The sequence below is a fragment of the Camellia sinensis genome, chromosome 4 (assembly GCF_055761805.1).
Source record: "Camellia sinensis isolate YWXY chromosome 4, ASM5576180v1, whole genome shotgun sequence".
Classification (NCBI taxonomy): domain Eukaryota; kingdom Viridiplantae; phylum Streptophyta; class Magnoliopsida; order Ericales; family Theaceae; genus Camellia; species Camellia sinensis.
The window spans coordinates 106,515,913-106,535,513 of NC_138964.1; the positions used below are offsets into that span (position 1 = coordinate 106,515,913).

The following is a 19,601-nucleotide window of genomic DNA, read 5'->3' on the forward strand; positions in this document are numbered from 1 at the left end:
GGCCGTTACGACTATTACGGCACCGTTACGACCGCTACGGCAGCCGTTACGGCCGACACACCTGTAAATCTCAATCACACTGCAAAAGCGGCTGTAACGGGTGGCGGTAATCGCCAAAACCGTTACGTAACGGCGTTACGTAACGGTTTCGGCTGCTTTTTAAAACCTTGTTACAAAATAACCCATAAAAAGATTAAAAAGAGAAATATTACTAGGGATTACAAAACTTTAAGCATACCAAACACAAATATGGAACTTTATTATATGGAGAGACTTTTACAAGGAGTAAGGGATATTAAAAATTAAATGTGCTTCAATAAGAGTGAAGCTTGTTGTTTTATACATAAAACTCCTGAATTTCAAAAGGAAGATAAGAGACAGGTGGCGTGTGTTAAATGGATGCAGTCGATTATCCTTATCTTTATTTTATCTTCTTAGTTGGTACCAGCTGTAGATCCAATTTCCGTTGAGCAGAGGAATCATGTTTTTGCTACTTTAACTTTTATTGTTTTTGGCCTAGTGTGTCGGAGGAGCACTATTGAGACCAAGTGTTCTGATAGTACGGTTAAAGGAGGTCAAAATGATAAGAGAGATCTACCAGTGGGTTGTCATTTTGAATAAAATACAGGGGAAATATCAAAAACAAAAACTTATGTAACTCTTAACAAATTGAATCTTGAATTTTAATTTTTTTTTATTTGACTCTGATTTGTTAAAGTGATCATTTTTCCTTTTTTTTAATTGAAAAAAAAAAAAGGACGCTCCTTGTGCAACAATGATGGCTTGTTCTAACAGGAAAAAGAAAATGAAGCACAAGTAGAACAATCTCTTTCATTCTTTCAATTGTAAATTCAAAATTTGCACTTTACCAAACCAAATCATAACTACTAGAACAACCAATCATCATTCCTTCCTCACTTGTTATCAGTGCTCCCTTTCCCCCTCCATTTCCCTTAACTTCCCGGATAGTCACTTTTCTTCGTTCCAGCTTCCCCTTTTACCGCTACCAATCAAATAATCAAAAGCTTCCATGATGCATTAAGGTGGCTGGACTCTAGATCTATATATGTGGCAACCGGCATGAGCATCCATGGCATCTTGATACAACTCTTCCAGAGCGTCCATGGCAACCAAAGGGAAACCCTTTCAGCTAAAGGTTTGAAATTGAGCACCACCAGCATTGAGTATATATGTTTGTGATTGCACAATTTTTTACGGTGGGCACAATTGTCGGGGTAGCTGGTGGTTGTGGTGAATATGGTGGAGGTGGATGTGCAAAGGGTAATGGAGGCAGTGGTAGGCAAGGGTGTGTGGTGTTTCGGTGGTGGAGGTGGACTGGGACAGGAGATGGTGGTGGTGGTAGTGGTAAAAGCTGTTGATAAAGATGAATAGAGAAAAATGAGTGTTAATTGACAAAAATTAGCTTTCTCCATCAGAAAATTTAAATGAAAATTGGGAATGAAACCTCATTAAAATTCAGGATTTAAATTAAAAATAAATAAAAACTCACGGTTCAGTTTGTCACAAGAGTTCATTTTATTTTATTTTATTTTATATTTGTAATTTCCCCAAATAAAATTTTTTCTGATACAAATTGTCTATAATGACAGCACAACATCTTGGGCTCAAGAACATCAAATTTACTTGAAATCACAATCTCTGAGAAAAACAACTGTTCCATAAAGGCACATCTTATGCACACAGCTCAGCTGAAGAGACATATCACAAGTAGCCCAACCAGACGAAGTGACAAAATATGCAACTCTACAAATTTGTTTCAAGGCGAGAAATTTCTCCGGTAACTGATTACAAAATCTAAAAATTAAAACCAACTGCAGAACCACATTCTATCATTTTTCTACGCTTTAGCTACGTAAGGATATGCCCATAAAACTTTTTTTCATTCATTTATTTCCAGTACACCAATAGCCCCCAAGTTCATCAAATGCAATGAAGTTTTGGAGGGAGCTTCGTTCATTAAGATCTGATCTGCGCTGCCCTGGAACATTATTGTAAAAGAATAAGTAACCTTGTAGGTTGGAAGAAGCAAAAACCTGCTTCAAACATAACTATGACACTATTTGAACTCAAAAGGAGGTCCTTTTTGGGTCTCGAGCAGCTGTCAAATGATCCTGCAAGACCAACCAATATTTCATCATTTAATAACATAATACGAATGTGATTAAAAAAATTATTCCAATTACTCTTAAGATGGAACTAAAAGATAACCAGTTATTTGTCGCAAATTTCAGGCAATAACACAAACCACATATCACAGAAAAATCAAATTTCCTGCAAAACAGATGGTATTGAAAGAAAAGCCTTATAAACATCTTGAGTTGGCCTTTTATGTTTCTGTGTTCATTACAAGGGACTTGTCCACACAAAAAAAAGAAAAATGCAAATGCTACTATAGCAAGAAAAATGTCAATATCACAGGTGCGGTTATGTAAAGCTCATGTTCACATAAATCCATTATTTATTACTATATCTCAAAGAAGGCACCCTCCTACTTTTGGAGCATTGTCACATTGTAGATCAATCTTTGAGTGGTTTTTTCTTTTTCTTTTTTTAATTAAAAGAACAAAAAGGCACACCTAGACAGACAAGGCAACCTTGATTAGCAACCTCAAAGAAAGCAAAGCTATACAACGAACATAGACGAGATGGGGAAAAAACAAAAGCAAAGTCCTAGTGCTTAGGCAAGCTAAAATGCTCCAGCAATGCTATACTCTAGACCAAATGGAAGCAGGCAAGTCTAACTGAGAATCAAAAACCCAAGAGCAATCTTGATTAGCACCAAGCATAGCCAAATTATCAGCCAAGGAATTAAACTTTCTGAATGCCGAGTCGAAACAGAAAGAGAAAATAGAAAAAGGAGAATGAACCTCCGTAAGTATAAAACAGATCAAGGCAAAAGACACCCCTTATGATTTAGGGGTTGCTACCCATGGCTTTGACAAAAAAAGGGTGTTCAAAATTGGGAGTGAGCCCAAATAAACAGCAGTGTTCAATTTTTTTTTTTTCAAGGATGACAAATGACAATCCAATTAGCCTAAGGTGTTCAAAAAGAAAAAATTAAGGATGACAAACAACACTCCACACAACCAAGGGTGTTTAAAATTTTCTTTGGGAGTGACAAATTACAAATCAATAAGTCACATGCATGGAACAAAGAAAATTTTCAAGAAACAAAAAAGTTGCAGTGTTCAAGTTACCACTCTCAAATCTTAGTTGTGCAAAGTGCGGGCGGGGGCAGAGGTCGGAGAGCAAGGGCATATAAAAGTTTTTAAAATTGGGAACACCTATGAGAGTGTGTATATATATTTTCTATATTAAATATAAAAATATATTCTAACATTTTTTTTTTTTGTAATGTGTTAAAATATGAATAAATATAAGAGATTAATTAATGTCAACTACAAATTGTTTTTGTTAATTATCATTTTATTATGTAAATATAAACTACCAGAAATATGTTTAAGTTGGTTTTCTTTTGTTTATGTGAGATTTGTACGTTCATAAGGTTCTATCTCAGTTAAGAGTGTTAGATATGCAATAAGCTCCTTTCCTTTTTACTTATGGAATTATGGTGGAGTTATAGAATAAGAAATTATGATAAAGAAGAAAGCAAAAAGATGGAGAGAAGTTGAAGGGAATTTACATGCTTCATAATGTTGGCATAAAGGCCAATATATAGACTTACAAGAGGGGAATACAAACAAAGTATAACTTATTGCATATCTAACTTCATATCTAACATATCTAACTTTGTAAGACTTTACGTCTTAAAAGGTGCCAATTTTTCTAACTCTTTAGGCAAGCCTAGTCATAGGCTTTTTGAAAAATCTACCTAAAAGTAAATACAAAGAGACAAAAATAAATACAAAAAGACTACAATTATTTGTTCTTTGCTACAGTTTTTACAATTATATACACACTGTCTACCCTCCCCGGTTTTCAAAGAGATAGACTGTTGTAGATAAGCTTTGGCTGAGCTGATTTGTTGTGTAGCGTCGGCTGAAAGGATGTGGCTGATCACTTTCCGCCAAATAATACAGGTTGCTCCACGTGTCCTGGATAAGGTTGGAGTCGATCAGGAGACAGCTGCATTTGATAGTGGGGTCCACTATGTTTCCATCCTGTTGATGAGATTGTGATATTCTTCATCAGTCTCTGATGGAGGGAAATCCGGATCTTGGCTGTATTGCTCATTCCGGAAATGTTCTACATCATTCGCGGTCATGGCTAGTTCCAACGGAAGATCCAAATTATTTCTCTTTTTGAGATTTATTAACATGTCAAGAGCCTTATTAATTTGCGTTGGAGGCCTTTGATATGTTATGGGAAAATGGGTTACAAATAATATTCTTCCATCTGTAACCATGAATGGCAATTTTGCTGAGCCATGGATGTTGGACGCTGCTTATGAAACAGATATTAGACTGTCTATCCAATATTCTGTTAAAGAAAGTTTTTGGATATTTTCCAATCGCTCTCTTCGGTGATCTTCATCTACCATCATGGCAAACCATGACATGTGATTTTTTGAGGATATAGATTGGGGAATAACTAATCAAGTTATTTTCCAAATTTTAGATCCAATTCAATGGATAGATTATCCAATGATCATCAAAACAATGCTCTCATGGATAGTAAAAGGCTTTCGATGGAGCAAATATTTTACTTTTTGGATCTCCAGTACTGTTGGTTGGCGAGAACAAGAACATTTTTTCCAACCATACCAGATTTGGTATCTTAAAGAAACTGGAGATTTTGAATTTGAAGATTATTATTTAGATGAAGATCACCGAAGAGAGCGATTGGAAAATATCCAAAAACTTTCTTTAACAGAATATTGGATAGACAGACTAATATCTGTTTCACAAGCAACGTCCAACATCCATGGCTCAGCAAAATTGTCATTCATGGTTACAGATGGAAGAATATTATTTGTAACCCATTTTCCCATAATATATCAAAGGTCTCCAACGCAAATTAATAAGGCTCTTGACATGTTAATAAATCTCAAAAACAGAAATAATTTGGATCTTCCGTTGGAACTAGCCATGACCGCGAATGATGTAGAACATTTCCGGAATGAGCAATACAGCCAAGATCCGGATTTCCCTCCATCAGAGACTGATGAAGAATATCACAATCTCATCAACAGGATGGAAACATAGTGGACCCCACTATCAAATGCAGCTGTCTCCTGATCGACTCCAACCTTATCCAGGACACGTGGAGCAACCTGCATTATTTGGCGGAAAGTGATCAGCCACATCCTTTCAGCCGACGCTACACAACAAATCAGCTCAGCCAAAGCTTATCTACAACAATCTATCTCTTTGAAAACCGGGGAGGGTAGACAGTGTGTATATAATTGTAAAAACTGTAGCAAAGAGCAAATAATTGTAGTCCTTTTGTATTTATTTTTGTCTCTTTGTATTTACTTTTAGGTAGATTTTTCAAAAAGCCTATGACTAGGCTTGCCTAAAGAGTTAGAAAAATTGGCAACTTTTAAGACGTAAAGTCTTACAAAGTTAGATATGTTAGATATGAAATTAGATATGCAATAAGTTATACTTTGTTTGTATTCCCCTCTTGTAAGTCTATATATTGACCTTTATGCCAACATTATGAAGCATGTAAATTCCCTTCAACTTCTCTCCATCTTTTTTAGGGGAATACAAACAAAATATAGATGGAGAGAATTGAAAAATTATGGTGTCTAGAAGCAAAGGCGCAAAAACAAATAAAAAATCAAATTTCTAACTCACCATATGGTCAAAAATGTTGTGATAAAATTTTAAAAGAAAATTGGAAAATTGGTTGTAATACATTTCCTAAAAGAAAAGGATTTTCCAAAAAGCGTAGAAAATATAAATGGAAACCTTGGAAAAAGAACAAAACTTTTTCAAAAAAGAAAAAGTATATTCGAAAAAAGAAACCAACAAGTGTTTCAAAAAAGAATACTTGTAAATGTTATATATGTAACGAAGAAGGTCACTATGCACCCGAATGCCCAAAACGGAAAAAAAGTGCAAAGAAAATGATCAAAGTCCTTGAAGAACAAAATTTTGAAATAATATATGGAGAAGAAATTTCTGATGAAGAAGAAATCTTATATGAAATTTCTAGTGTTGAAGAAAGTTCAGATAAAGAACTAATCTTCATGATGACTAATAATAGTCAAGAAATATCTCAAGAAGCAAATAGAATATCTCAAGAAGAATTACAGGCAATTCGACTTGGAGATGTAATCGGAGAAGAAAAAACTTTCACCGACGAAGAATTAGCAAAATTTGAAAAAATGCAAGAAGTTGCTGTTCCATAAATTTACAAACTTTCAAAATTTAACTTCTTTTCAGCAAGAGTGTTTGAACACTACAGTGATAACACTCAAGCAAAATAGTCAGAAGAAGGAAATATTGATCTTCCTTTTTACTTATGGAATTATGGTGGAGTTATAGAATAAGGAATTATGATAGAGAACTTAGAGACAAAGAAGAAAGCAAAAAGATGGAGAGAAGTTGAAGGGAATTTACATGCTTCATAATGTTGGCATAAAGGCCAATATATAGACTTACAAGAGGGGAATACAAACAAAATATAATTTATTGCATATCTAACTTCATATCTAACCTATCTAACTTTGTAAGAGTTTACGTCTTAAAAGTTGCCAATTTTTCTAACTCTTTAGGCAAGCCTAGTTATAGGCTTTTTGAAAAATCTACCTAAAAGTAAATACAAAGAGACAAAAATAAATACAAAAGGACTATAATTATTTGCTCTTTGCTACAGTTTTTACAATTATATACACACTGTCTACCCTCCCCGGTTTTCAAAGAGATAGACTGTTGTAGATAAGCTTTGGCTGAGCTGATTTGTCATGTAGCGTCGGCTGAAAGGATGTGGCTGATCACTTTCCGCCAAATAATGCAGGTTGCTCCACGTGTCCTGAATAAGGTTGGAGTCGATCAGGAGACAACTGCATTTGATAGTGGGGTCCACTATGTTTCCATCCTGTTGATGAGATTGTGATATTCTTGATCAGTCTCTGATGGAGGGGAATCCGGATCTTAGTTGTATTGCTCATTCCGGAAATGTTCTACATCATCAACAGGATGGAAGCATAGTGGACCCCACTATCAAATGCAGCTGTCTCCTGATCGACTCCAACCTTATCCAAGACACGTGGAGCAACCTGCATTATTTGGCGGAAAGTGATCAGCCACATCCTTTCAGCCGACGCTACATGACAAATCAGCTCAGCCAAAGCTTATCTACAACAGTCTATCTCTTTGAAAACCGGGGAGGGTAGACAGTGTGTATATAATTGTAAAAACTGTAGCAAAGAGCAAATAATTGTAGTCCTTTTGTATTTATTTTTGTCTCTTTGTATTTACTTTTAGGTAGATTTTTCAAAAAGCCTATGACTAGGCTTGCCTAAAGAGTTAGAAAAATTGGCAACTTTTAAGACGTAAAGTCTTACAAAGTTAGATATGTTAGATATGAAATTAGATATGCAATAAGTTATACTTTGTTTGTATTCCCCTCTTGTAAGTCTATATATTGACCTTTATGCCAACATTATGAAGCATGTAAATTCCCTTCAACTTCTCTCCATCTTTTTTAGGGGAATACAAACAAAATATAGATGGAGAGAATTGAAAAATTATGGTGTCTAGAAGCAAAGGCGCAAAAACAAATAAAAAATCAAATTTCTAACTCACCATATGGTCAAAAATGTTGTGATAAAATTTTAAAAGAAAATTGGAAAATTGGTTGTAATACATTTCCTAAAAGAAAAGGATTTTCCAAAAAGCGTAGAAAATATAAATGGAAACCTTGGAAAAAGAACAAAACTTTTTCAAAAAAGAAAAAGTATATTCGAAAAAAGAAACCAACAAGTGTTTCAAAAAAGAATACTTGTAAATGTTATATATGTAACGAAGAAGGTCACTATGCACCCGAATGCCCAAAACGGAAAAAAAGTGCAAAGAAAATGATCAAAGTCCTTGAAGAACAAAATTTTGAAATAATATATGGAGAAGAAATTTCTGATGAAGAAGAAATCTTATATGAAATTTCTAGTGTTGAAGAAAGTTCAGATAAAGAACTAATCTTCATGATGACTAATAATAGTCAAGAAATATCTCAAGAAGCAAATAGAATATCTCAAGAAGAATTACAGGCAATTCGACTTGGAGATGTAATCGGAGAAGAAAAAACTTTCACCGACGAAGAATTAGCAAAATTTGAAAAAATGCAAGAAGTTGCTGTTCCATAAATTTACAAACTTTCAAAATTTAACTTCTTTTCAGCAAGAGTGTTTGAACACTACAGTGATAACACTCAAGCAAAATGGTCAGAAGAAGGAAATATTGATCTTCCTTTTTACTTATGGAATTATGGTGGAGTTATAGAATAAGGAATTATGATAGAGAACTTAGAGACAAAGAAGAAAGCAAAAAGATGGAGAGAAGTTGAAGGGAATTTACATGCTTCATAATGTTGGCATAAAGGCCAATATATAGACTTACAAGAGGGGAATACAAACAAAATATAATTTATTGCATATCTAACTTCATATCTAACCTATCTAACTTTGTAAGAGTTTACGTCTTAAAAGTTGCCAATTTTTCTAACTCTTTAGGCAAGCCTAGTTATAGGCTTTTTGAAAAATCTACCTAAAAGTAAATACAAAGAGACAAAAATAAATACAAAAGGACTATAATTATTTGCTCTTTGCTACAGTTTTTACAATTATATACACACTGTCTACCCTCCCCGGTTTTCAAAGAGATAGACTGTTGTAGATAAGCTTTGGCTGAGCTGATTTGTCATGTAGCGTCGGCTGAAAGGATGTGGCTGATCACTTTCCGCCAAATAATGCAGGTTGCTCCACGTGTCCTGAATAAGGTTGGAGTCGATCAGGAGACAACTGCATTTGATAGTGGGGTCCACTATGTTTCCATCCTGTTGATGAGATTGTGATATTCTTGATCAGTCTCTGATGGAGGGGAATCCGGATCTTAGTTGTATTGCTCATTCCGGAAATGTTCTACATCATCAACAGGATGGAAGCATAGTGGACCCCACTATCAAATGCAGCTGTCTCCTGATCGACTCCAACCTTATCCAAGACACGTGGAGCAACCTGCATTATTTGGCGGAAAGTGATCAGCCACATCCTTTCAGCCGACGCTACATGACAAATCAGCTCAGCCAAAGCTTATCTACAACAGTCTATCTCTTTGAAAACCGGGGAGGGTAGACAGTGTGTATATAATTGTAAAAACTGTAGCAAAGAGCAAATAATTGTAGTCCTTTTGTATTTATTTTTGTCTCTTTGTATTTACTTTTAAGTAGATTTTTCAAAAAGCCTATGACTAGGCTTGCCTAAAGAGTTAGAAAAATTGACAACTTTTAAGACTTAAAGTCTTACAAAGTTAGATATGTTAGATATGAAGTTAGATATGCAATAAGTTATACTTTGTTTGTATTCCCCTCTTGTAAGTCTATATATTGGCCTTTATGCCAACATTATGAAGCATGTAAATTCCCTTCAACTTCTCTCCATCTTTTTGCTTTCTTCTTTGTCTCTAAGTTCTCTATCATAATTCCTTATTCTATAACTCCACCATAATTCCATAAGTAAAAAGTTCCTTTCCTTTTTAGTTGTAATTGGTATCAGAGCAAATAATTGTAGTCCTTTTGTATTTATTTTTGTCTCTTTGTATTTACTTTTAGGTAGATTTTTCAAAAAGCCTATGACTAGGCTTGCCTAAAGAGTTAGAAAAATTGGCAACTTTTGAGACGTAAGGTCTTACAAAGTTAGATATGTTAGATATGAAGTTAGATATGCAATAAGTTATACTTTGTTTGTATTCCCCTCTTGTAAGTCTATATATTGGCCTTTATGCCAACGTTATGAAGCATGTAAATTCCCTTTAACTTCTCTCAATCTTTTTGCTTTCTTCTTTGTTATCATAATTCCTTATTCTATAACTCCACCATAATTCCATAAGTAAAAAGCTCATTTTATGGTATAGAAGATATTATGGTACTTCAAACCAATACCTATAATAAAACTAAATATGAAAATATTGTTGAAATATTGGATTATTGAAGAAAATTATATAAAGACCCAGACTTAGGTATTGATGAAAGAAATAGGCTACTGGATCAAATAAGAGAAACTTATCTAGAAAATGAAACCCTTTTACAACACTTTAATTATAATATTAATATGTCAACTAATGATGATGACAGCCAATCATCCTCATCTGAAGAATCAATAGATCAAGATATTTCATCAGAAATAAATAAAGGGAAAAGAAAGGCAGAAGAGCCAATTGATCCCGAATTATTTGGCACATGGGGAGATAGAGAAAATTTTGACTTTATTCAAAATCTACCTAGAAGTTTCTTACTTGGGAGTACATAATTAGGCTTCAGAGAAGAAAATGTCAACTAATAGTAGGTTCCTGCTACTAAACCTCAAATACAAGTGGTGCTGCCCCTCTCCTATTTAAGTCTCTTAACATTTTTGTGCAAGTACGATTAAAGAAGGGATGCATCTGCCAGGTCCGTGTAGCACTTCAAGTTTCAAAATTGATAAAAAAAGACAATCTCTTTCATATTTTTTTACTATACAAAAAGATTATTTGCATACTTCATGATATGCCATTCATAGCATAATATTAGCCTGGGAGAAAAAGTTTCTCCACATACAACATTGGAGGTTCTACATAAACAATCTTCTTTTACTAGCCACAAGTGAGGTTCTCATAATGAATCACAACTACCCTTGGATGGGGGTGTAAGATTTCTGAATAATAATGTGTATATTCAATTGTGTTTTTGATACAACAATACATCGGTATATATAACAATCCAAACCCTAGAACTGAAGAAGGAAACAAAAATACATGCTCAAACCCTAATATATACAAAATATAATATATACATAAAACCTAATATTCTCACGGGGGTTCCTCTTGACAGCTTGTATGCAGAGTTTTGTTTTGCTACACAAGAACACAAGGGGACTTTTCCCTAACGTTTATTATATTTTAGTAAAGGACTGAAAGAGCTAGTCGGAAAGAAATGAGCAAGCATGGCTTTCAAGCTTGTCTCCCTGTGCACCTTAACACATTTTAGGGAGAACCACCCAACCTTGCCAAAGGGCTGTATCTGTGCAACTTCCATTGACAACAGCCATTAATTGGGAAAGACATCACAGCTAATGACCAACTGAATACCCTACATCATAAGGTCTGTGTATACAGAAAAGAGAATGCAGAGAATCCCAACAACAGTGAAGATTGAACTCTGAATAGATAGAGAAGGTGGCAAACAAGCAGATATGTCAATATTGACTACCAGCTTAGATGTGCCACAATCCAAAATCTATAACAATGAGTGTGGTGGTGGTGTGAGTGGGGGGGGGGTTGACCATGCAATTTGACTGTTGGTAAAACAGATCAAGAAGGTGGCAAACAAGCAGATATGTCAATAAACAAATCATGACCATGCAGACTGTTGGTAAAACAAAAATATACTCTAGTAAGAATCAAGCTAACCTTTAAAACAAATATATATGATACAAGATGAGGAAGGGAATTTCAATGCAAAAATCTGTAGGCAAATGCTGGTTCTCAATAAGCACCGAAGAAGAGAAGAAAAAAAAAATTATATATATATAGAGAGAGAGAAATGCTGGTTCTCAAACTTACCGAGATAAAATCAAATGCTTTGGTATCCTCTTTCTTTGAACTGTTCATCACAGAACTGGGAGTTCGGGTTGGAATATTTGGATTGAAAATATCAGGAAGAGGTGAAGAATATACTCCTTTAGTTCCAGCAGCATGACTGACACCAGTATTTTGAGATTGCAAATTTCCCACCTGTTGGAAGTTTGATATTGTTGATAAGAACTGCTGCTGTGTCAAGAAATTCCCCATGGCACCATAATTCACTGGCTGAGAAGGAAAAGCAGGACTGAACATTAAGCCAGATGGTATATTATATGCCATAGGACCCAAAGCAAACATAGGATTCACATTCATCCCCGCTTCTTGAGAACCATCAAGTATTCCATTGAAAACATTGTTAGAAACCAGGTGATTGGGATTCACCGTGGAGTCTGAGAAGATGGTTTCAGAATGTGCCCCAGGGGAGGCCCCTTTCTGTTGAGTCATTGAGGCATTTTCACTGATTGACAAACCAGCCATGAAATCATGAACATCTTTTTTATGATTTTCCTCCTGCTGCAGACCTTCAAAATTGGGCCCAAAAATATCAAATGGTTCAGGTCCATTTCCATTTCCATTTGCTGCCATATGGACCTCATTTGCCCCTGGTTTATCAACGTTCATTCCAGAAAAAATATCAGACACGTGTTCTTTATCATCATTGGTGTGAAATGAGACATCAGCAAATGGGTCATCATCATTTTTATGTTCACTGGCACTTACACCAGTGCCTAAACTGTCTCCAAATAAATCATCAAATATGGGGACCGTTGCTGTCTCCTGTTCCAGAATGTGTTGGTCGCTCTGCGTTTTAATAAAATCTGCTGCAGTATTGGAATCATCAGGACCACTGGTGTCTATTAAGTCGGGCATCTGAACAGCACTACTCTCGGACTTTATTGGCTTTTCTGGATGACCCATTCCGCTGCATGTCTGTTCTCCACCCAGAAGGTTTAACACCTGCACATGAAATACCACATATGTTTCTTTAAACTAAAAATTCCTCCACAAATAGACTTGCAACATGAACTCACAATATAGAATTCTTTGACAAGCTACAGATCGCATTGGACATCTCTACAATAAAATTAAGAAAATTATCATATTGTTTTGACAGGTAGATTATATTCAAAACAAACTAGGAGCGTAACCTCTGTACACCAGGTGTATACAATCAAACTATAAACATCCAAGAAACAGAGCTCTCCCCAAAAACATTTCAAGAGCAAAATAAGCTTCACAATAGTTTCCTCAACGCCTAAAATTGAAACTAATGGATTAAAGACATTCAATCTACGTATGGACAACTAACTTCTCAAAAGTATGCTACACATGAAGCACATGGGTGCTACCTTCCAAGCTTTAAGGACTCCTTGGAAGGGCACCCACCTGCCCAAGACTGAATAAGCACACAAACCGAGGCCAGCATAGACCAGGAAACACCAAAAATGGGAGGAAAAAAAAAAGAACTCCGTAGCTCTCTCGCCACCTCACGATAAAGTAAGTGGTCCAACAACTCCTTATCTTTGTGGAACATGCAACACCAATTAGGAAAATAGAATCAAGAGCAGCTATCCACACAAAGAAAGGCACCTTCAACTAAGCCCCTGACTTCCAATTGTTTTCCCAAGGAAAACAATTGCTTGATTCCCCCCACAAGAACAGATGGAAACATTTAAGTGAATTTTCCATTCCCTCCCATTATGTATTGTATCATATTGCTGATATTGGTGATGGTGACAATTTGCAGTCAACAATAGAATTCCATCAGATTGTTGATTATGTTCTACTCCACACATTCTATTGAGTAAAATAAAGATAAAACACCAAGGTAAAAGATAAAACACTAAAGGCACATTTGGTTACTGGATAAGGGAGGGAGGATTTGATTAGTTATCCATGAGACCCATTTATACCACGTTTGTTTGCACAATTTGGCGATGTTACAATGTGTCTGAATATGACACTTTATTAATCTCCCACAAACGGGGATAACCTCAATCCCGTGGTTTGACCCTTGGACTCTAGGGAATAAAGTGGAATAGGATAAAAACTTATGGACAAAGTTCCCAAACATATAATAATGCCACCCCCAATCTAGTCCTTCCCAAACATAGAATGGGAAACTATACATTAGCTTCCATAATCCTCTTTATCCCATGGGATACATAATACCCCCACCCATCCAAGGATGGTCCTATCGCGCATTTATCCTATCTAGTAACCCAGTGTTTTAAAAGGCTCTGGGCGCACCGAGACGATAAGGTCTTCTATAGCCTAAGCGCGAAGCACGAGGCAAGGCGTGCGCCTCACCAAAGCGAGGTGCAAGGAATGGAAGAAAAGAAAACTTATAAAATATGCAAACTTTTCAACATAACCAATATATATGTAGAATTTCAAAAATCACAAAGCAAGCTTCACAAGCATAATAGAGAAGAAAAAACAGAGAGATAACCTAGCGAAGAAGCAGGAGAAGAAAAGAAGAAGAGAAGAATAAAATAAAATAAGAAAAGAAGTAGAGAAGAAAAATAAAGAAAGAAAAAACAGAGGCAGACCCACAAAGAGAACCCATTGAAGAAGAGAAGAAGAAAATAAGAAAAGAATAGGACAAAAATAAAGGAAGAAAAAACAAAGGCAGAGAGATAACCCAACCAAGAAAAACCAATGAAGAAGAAGAGAAAAACCTGAAGAAGAAGTCAAAGTCGTGTCGTCTTCTCACTTTCTGATTGCTTTTTTTAATCTTCTCCACCTAAGATTTTTTTTTTAAAATCAGTTTCTGCTCTCTTTTGACCACGTTTGGTCATTTTATATTGAAGAGTTTTGATTCCCTATGGGTATGCCCACCAAAAAAGCACTTAATCAATAGTTGGGGAGTAGAAAAATAGGTAAAGCCCATGAAGCTCACACCTTGTGCCTCAAAAAAAAACCCTCACCTTAGTGCCTAAGTTGCGCCTTGCGTATTTGCCTCACCTCAACCTGTTTGAAGCGTGAGGTGTAGGCGCGTGCCTAAGCGTGCCTTTTAAAACACTGCAGAAACCAAACATGGCCTAAGGACTTGCAAGCAGAGTTTATAACAGTTCCTTATCACGTCCATAAGAATTATAAAAAGTAAATTTAGCTCTCAATATGAGAAGAAAGAAAAGGAAACTGGACAAAGTGAGTCACATGAGAGTGAAACTGACTGGCCAGCAGAAATCAACGATGAAGCTGAAAGCCTAGTTGGGCTGATATAATGAAATATCTTGCTATAGTTGGTTCATATTCTTGAAACTTTTCTTACAATTGTTAAAACTGTTTTTTCCTTCATCAGATACAAGCATATATTGAAAAGACATGCTCCCCACAACTCATATCTCTTGTATTCCTATTACCAAATTGAAATTACCCAAAAAGATATTTAGGCATACATATAATCTAAAAAAGTTAGGGGGCACTTCTGGTATCGTTTTCGTTTCTGTTTTTGTTCTCGAACAAAAAACAAAAAAACAAATAAGAAAACTGATTCTTAAAACTTGTTTGGCAAATTGTTTCTAAAAAATGTTTCTTTGAAAATTCTTAAAACGCTTTTTTAGAAAAATTAAGTTCTTTATTGAATTTTCAAAAAATTGTTTTTGTACAAAATTAAAACGATATTAAAAAAATGGTGTTTTCAAACTTTTCATTATTTTTATTTTTGAGACACAAAAAACAAAAACATCGAAAAAGAAAACCATACCAAGTAAGTAGGTTGCATTAATGCCATTCCACCCCTTCCCCAAATTGGGAAGCAATAAATTCAATAAATTGACCAAACTTTACTAAAACTTCCAATTAAAAGGACCAAAATTCACAAACGGTACAATCTTCCCCAATGGAAGACCAAAATAGTTATCAAGCAGGCCAGTCACAAATTATGGGCCTTGATTGAGCCAGTAATTGTTCTTTTAAACTAATTTAAGCCAAAAAGAAATGAAAGATCAACTTGAGATTGCACACTCCATCAAGACAAGATAGCAAAGACAGTATCATTTGCAAGTTCTTATTTTTTGAATTGGTAATAAGTCCACTTATCAAAGGTAAATTGAGTAGACTATAGTTCGTCTACAGGCTAGATCATTCTAATTGCCCTTGTTCAATGAAGGTTTGTTAGTTAAAGCTATGGCCTGTTGAATCCAAAATGCACCTCAAAAATAAATTTATACTATTATATATGTGAAGGGTTCTCAAGCTATTGACACAAACTGTCTCATATTTTGGGTTTTCCCAAAATGCCCTTATATTTGGAGTTTTTGTAAAATTATATAAAGGGGAGGAAGGGCCTCGAACCTGAGTATGGATTCAGTAAAGAAGGCTCCTACCACTTGAGCAACACACACTAAATGTGCATTTTTCTTTGTCATTATTCATATAATATTACTTTTCTTTTCTTTTTTCCGAGTTGCACATGCACCGTGTGCGGACCACTAGTACATAAATAAAATAAAAAACTTTTATTCCTGAATCATCAAGAAAAGTATCCAATCCATTAGGTCCTCAGGGTCCAATTAACACCATACTTTGAGATTTATTCACTCAATAAACTCATTTGAGCTTAAACTGCATTCAGAATCTATCCATCTTTGGTGAAAGCTCCTTTCAAGATGATATTAAAAAGCATTCCCAACCTCAAAAGAGTGTACCTTCACAATGATTTCATAAACTTGTGACTGAATCTACTTGTTCAAACTCTCTATGGTTAGGAGGGGACATCTTTCCTAGATAGATAATGCCTATTTATTTATCACTCTTCTAATGCAAAAATCCTCCAAGGCATTCTCAAAGCAATTCCAATAAATTATCCACATTTTCCATAAAAAAGTCGAGAGTAAAGACAATCTAAACCATGAGTCTTATAACTAACAAGCCCAAGCACCATATCTTTAACCTCTTAATTCTAAGAGAACTATAACCACAGAAAACTGATCTTCTAGCATCTTTGAGATGATATCTTCTTCATACATGGGTCAGGACATGCATTCATGAAGTAAGCTCCTCAACAAGTTCAGAAAATTAGTGTTTTACATCCTAAAACTTTTCTCTTTTCATCCAGGGATCAACGATGCCTAGTTCTTGAGGCAGTTAAGCAAGAAGATATTGATTGTGCTGTCATTTGAAGTCTATTGTCTGCAAGCTGATTAATGCCAATTTATTTGATATTCATTAGGCCATGTATAAAGGAGACTAATTAGCCATAAACTTTAGTTCATCTTAACATGGCTCTACAAACAGAGAGAGAGAGAGAGAGAGAGAGAGAGAGAGTATGAATCTCAAGCACATCAATATGAAATAATCTCACCTTGTTTGACTTTTCCCTCAAAGAAGCTTGGGGAGACTCAGAACATCTTACGACAGCATCTTTATTCTCACTAAAATAAGACGCCAAGATAGAAAAACTGTCATCATCATTTTTCCTCAAAATTGCCTCAAGAACGCAGACAGCTTTCATCCGGACCTGAAAAGTAATCAAATATATACAAGGTGAAGAAGTTCAGTGAAGCACTTCATAAACAAAGCAGTAGCAGCATCGGATATAGCCTTAAATCCCAGTTGGTGTTGTTTGTGCGTGTGTGAGAGAGAGTGAGAAGTGGGAAGAGAGTCTGTACACAGTCATAGTTTTTATAACTCATATAACCTTCCCCTTTTTTTTCCTCTTAAAAATGAGCATGCTGGCCATGAATGAATCTCCATGTATGTGCATGTGGGGTGATATTTTAATATTTGTAAAACCAGTACGTCAATGTAAAGAAAACATGCCTGCCACAAAGGAGATTGGAGTTTTGATTCAAGGGCATGACTTAAAGCCAATTCATTCAACTTTGAGGCCTCCACAAGGAAAACTTGAAGCGCATCTCTAGTGGGTTGTAGGCGTACACCACCGGATGTTACAATGGTCTCCAATAACCTCTCCTCACGAGTCTTATTCTCAGCATAACTTGAACTGTCATCCCCATTGGTTGTTTCTGTCTGGTTAATACTCAAATCCTGACCCCAACGTCTGGCATTGACATTATTTGAGAACCGAGAAGTGCTCTGCATTTCACTATGGTGTTCAACTCGATCATAACTATCTGAAAAGTCAATTTCTGTAGTCAATGACCTCCGAAGATTAGGACTCTTGTAACTTCCAGTGTCATTCTTCTTCGGTGATTGGGCTTGTGTTATACTACTCAATCCATGCTTTATTGTAGCACTGCCAATACCAACCACCTCACGTAGAAATGATTTCTTATCTTCCGAAGGCATTTCAAAGTTTGTATTCCCAAAACCTTCTATCCGTTTATTAAGATCCTCTGCAGGGGCCGGCTTATTGTCATCTCCAGAAAATATAGAAGATATTGCTTCATGGGCTGTCTCCCTCACAGCCTTATTTAAAGCATCCCCCTTCAGAGGATCCAAGTTGCCCTTGTAGTGAAATAGCTGGCGCAGAGCTGCTGAATTTCTTTGCATTTCCCTCCTGAACTCCACACCAGACTTCCCCACTGCATACTTGATCAGCCTCAAAGCCTACAAAAATTCCAAAATAAATGAGAACCAAAATGTATAAAATTCATATTGCTAAGTCAAACTAGATCACTATTTTTCCTATTAATCTGATTTTCTATTCGTCTAGTAAACAAATCACTATTAAATTGGAATTGTTAAATGGATTTTCATGTAAAACCATTCCAAACTATGGTACTGTTGAGTCTCACAAATCTGAACATCTTTCTCAGGAATTCATTTTAGGGAAATATTTTCAGGGCCCATGAATGTTAGTTAGCTCTCTGACCTCCTAGTGTTAAGAAAAACAAAACTACTAAAAGATTAGAAAAGGAAGAACACAGATGACTATCCACCATGAAATACAAAAACCCTGTTCTGAGCAGATTCAGCTAATTAGATCAACTCAATCAAAAGATAAGAAATGATTAAATGAACCAACCAATACATGAAAAACACAGAAAAATAAAATAAAATAGTAAGTAATTGAAGCTCAACCACAATTTCCTTAATTACTGTTCTACTTAATTAGAAATTACAAAAGATTATACCTTCTGTTTGACAATAGGGCTCTTATGATCAAGGCGTTTGAATATAAATTCAGAGACTTCTTTGACAATACTGACATGAGAAGACCGAAGAAGCTCGCAAATCTCCTCCAATTTGTACACAGGAGTGACTTTGTCTTCGTCCGATGTCGCACCATCGATCATCCGCGATCGCCAGTACGATTCAACGGCTCTCCTGCTCGAATCCATGTCTCTCTAAACCCCCCACAAAATCCAAAAACACACCACCAAGCTCGAATTCGATTCGAAACCCTAGAAAAAAATCGAATGAGTGGAAGAACTCACAACGCTGATTGACAGATTCAATACAAAATTCAAAAATTGATTGCAGGATTGAAGAGTAATTGATCTCAGAGGTTGATTATTTGAAGTTGGAACAGTCGGAATTGCGTAGTTTGAATTGAGAAGCTGCTTCTTCTTCTTTCTTCTTCTTTCTTCTTCTTCCGAGTATTGGGGACCCATTAGACCTGACCTTTACGGTAGGATTGACGAGTGTAAACCACGCGCGATGGTGTCGGGTCGGGTGATCCCAATGAAAACGCTAGCTGGGCTGATACCACCCAATCATTTGGCCTATTAAAATAGATCCTAATAGTTAAATTTAATTTCTATCAAGTTCTATTAAAAATAAGTTTTGATAAAATTATTGTTAAAAATATTTTTTTTGTAACAATTTTTTACATATGTCGCTAAAAATTAACAATTAGTGACTTTTTTTTGTCCTGATTTTTATAAATTGTCACTAAAATTTATAATTAGTGACTTTTTT

General features: G+C 35.6%; 1 protein-coding gene across 1 annotated transcript; it reads right to left on the reverse strand.

The window, feature by feature from the left end:
* Positions 1-1,619: 1,619 nt before the first annotated feature.
* Positions 1,620-19,379, reverse strand: LOC114286841 (protein MODIFIED TRANSPORT TO THE VACUOLE 1). The gene is made up of 5 exons (XM_028230064.2): positions 18,815-19,379; positions 17,538-18,287; positions 17,080-17,235; positions 11,748-12,725; positions 1,620-2,132 (listed from the first exon to the last, which is right to left on the reverse strand). Exons 1-5 carry the CDS (start codon positions 19,019-19,021, stop codon positions 2,088-2,090), a joined length of 2,136 nt encoding a protein of 711 aa, XP_028085865.2. The 5' UTR covers positions 19,022-19,379; the 3' UTR covers positions 1,620-2,087.
* Between the last annotated feature and the right edge of the window lie 222 nt (positions 19,380-19,601).

Excerpts from the sequence above, each read along its gene's own strand:
- LOC114286841 (XM_028230064.2), bottom strand. The coding sequence starts at position 19,021 with ATGGATTCGAGCAGGAGAGCCGTTGAATCGTACTGGCGATCGCGGATG. Across the intron at positions 18,288-18,814 it reads GCCCTATTGTCAAACAGAAG|GCTTTGAGGCTGATCAAGTA; the intron begins GTATAATCTTTT and ends GAATTTTTGTAG. Across the intron at positions 2,133-11,747 it reads AAGCATTTGATTTTATCTCG|GATCATTTGACAGCTGCTCG; the intron begins GTAAGTTTGAGA and ends TTGGTCTTGCAG.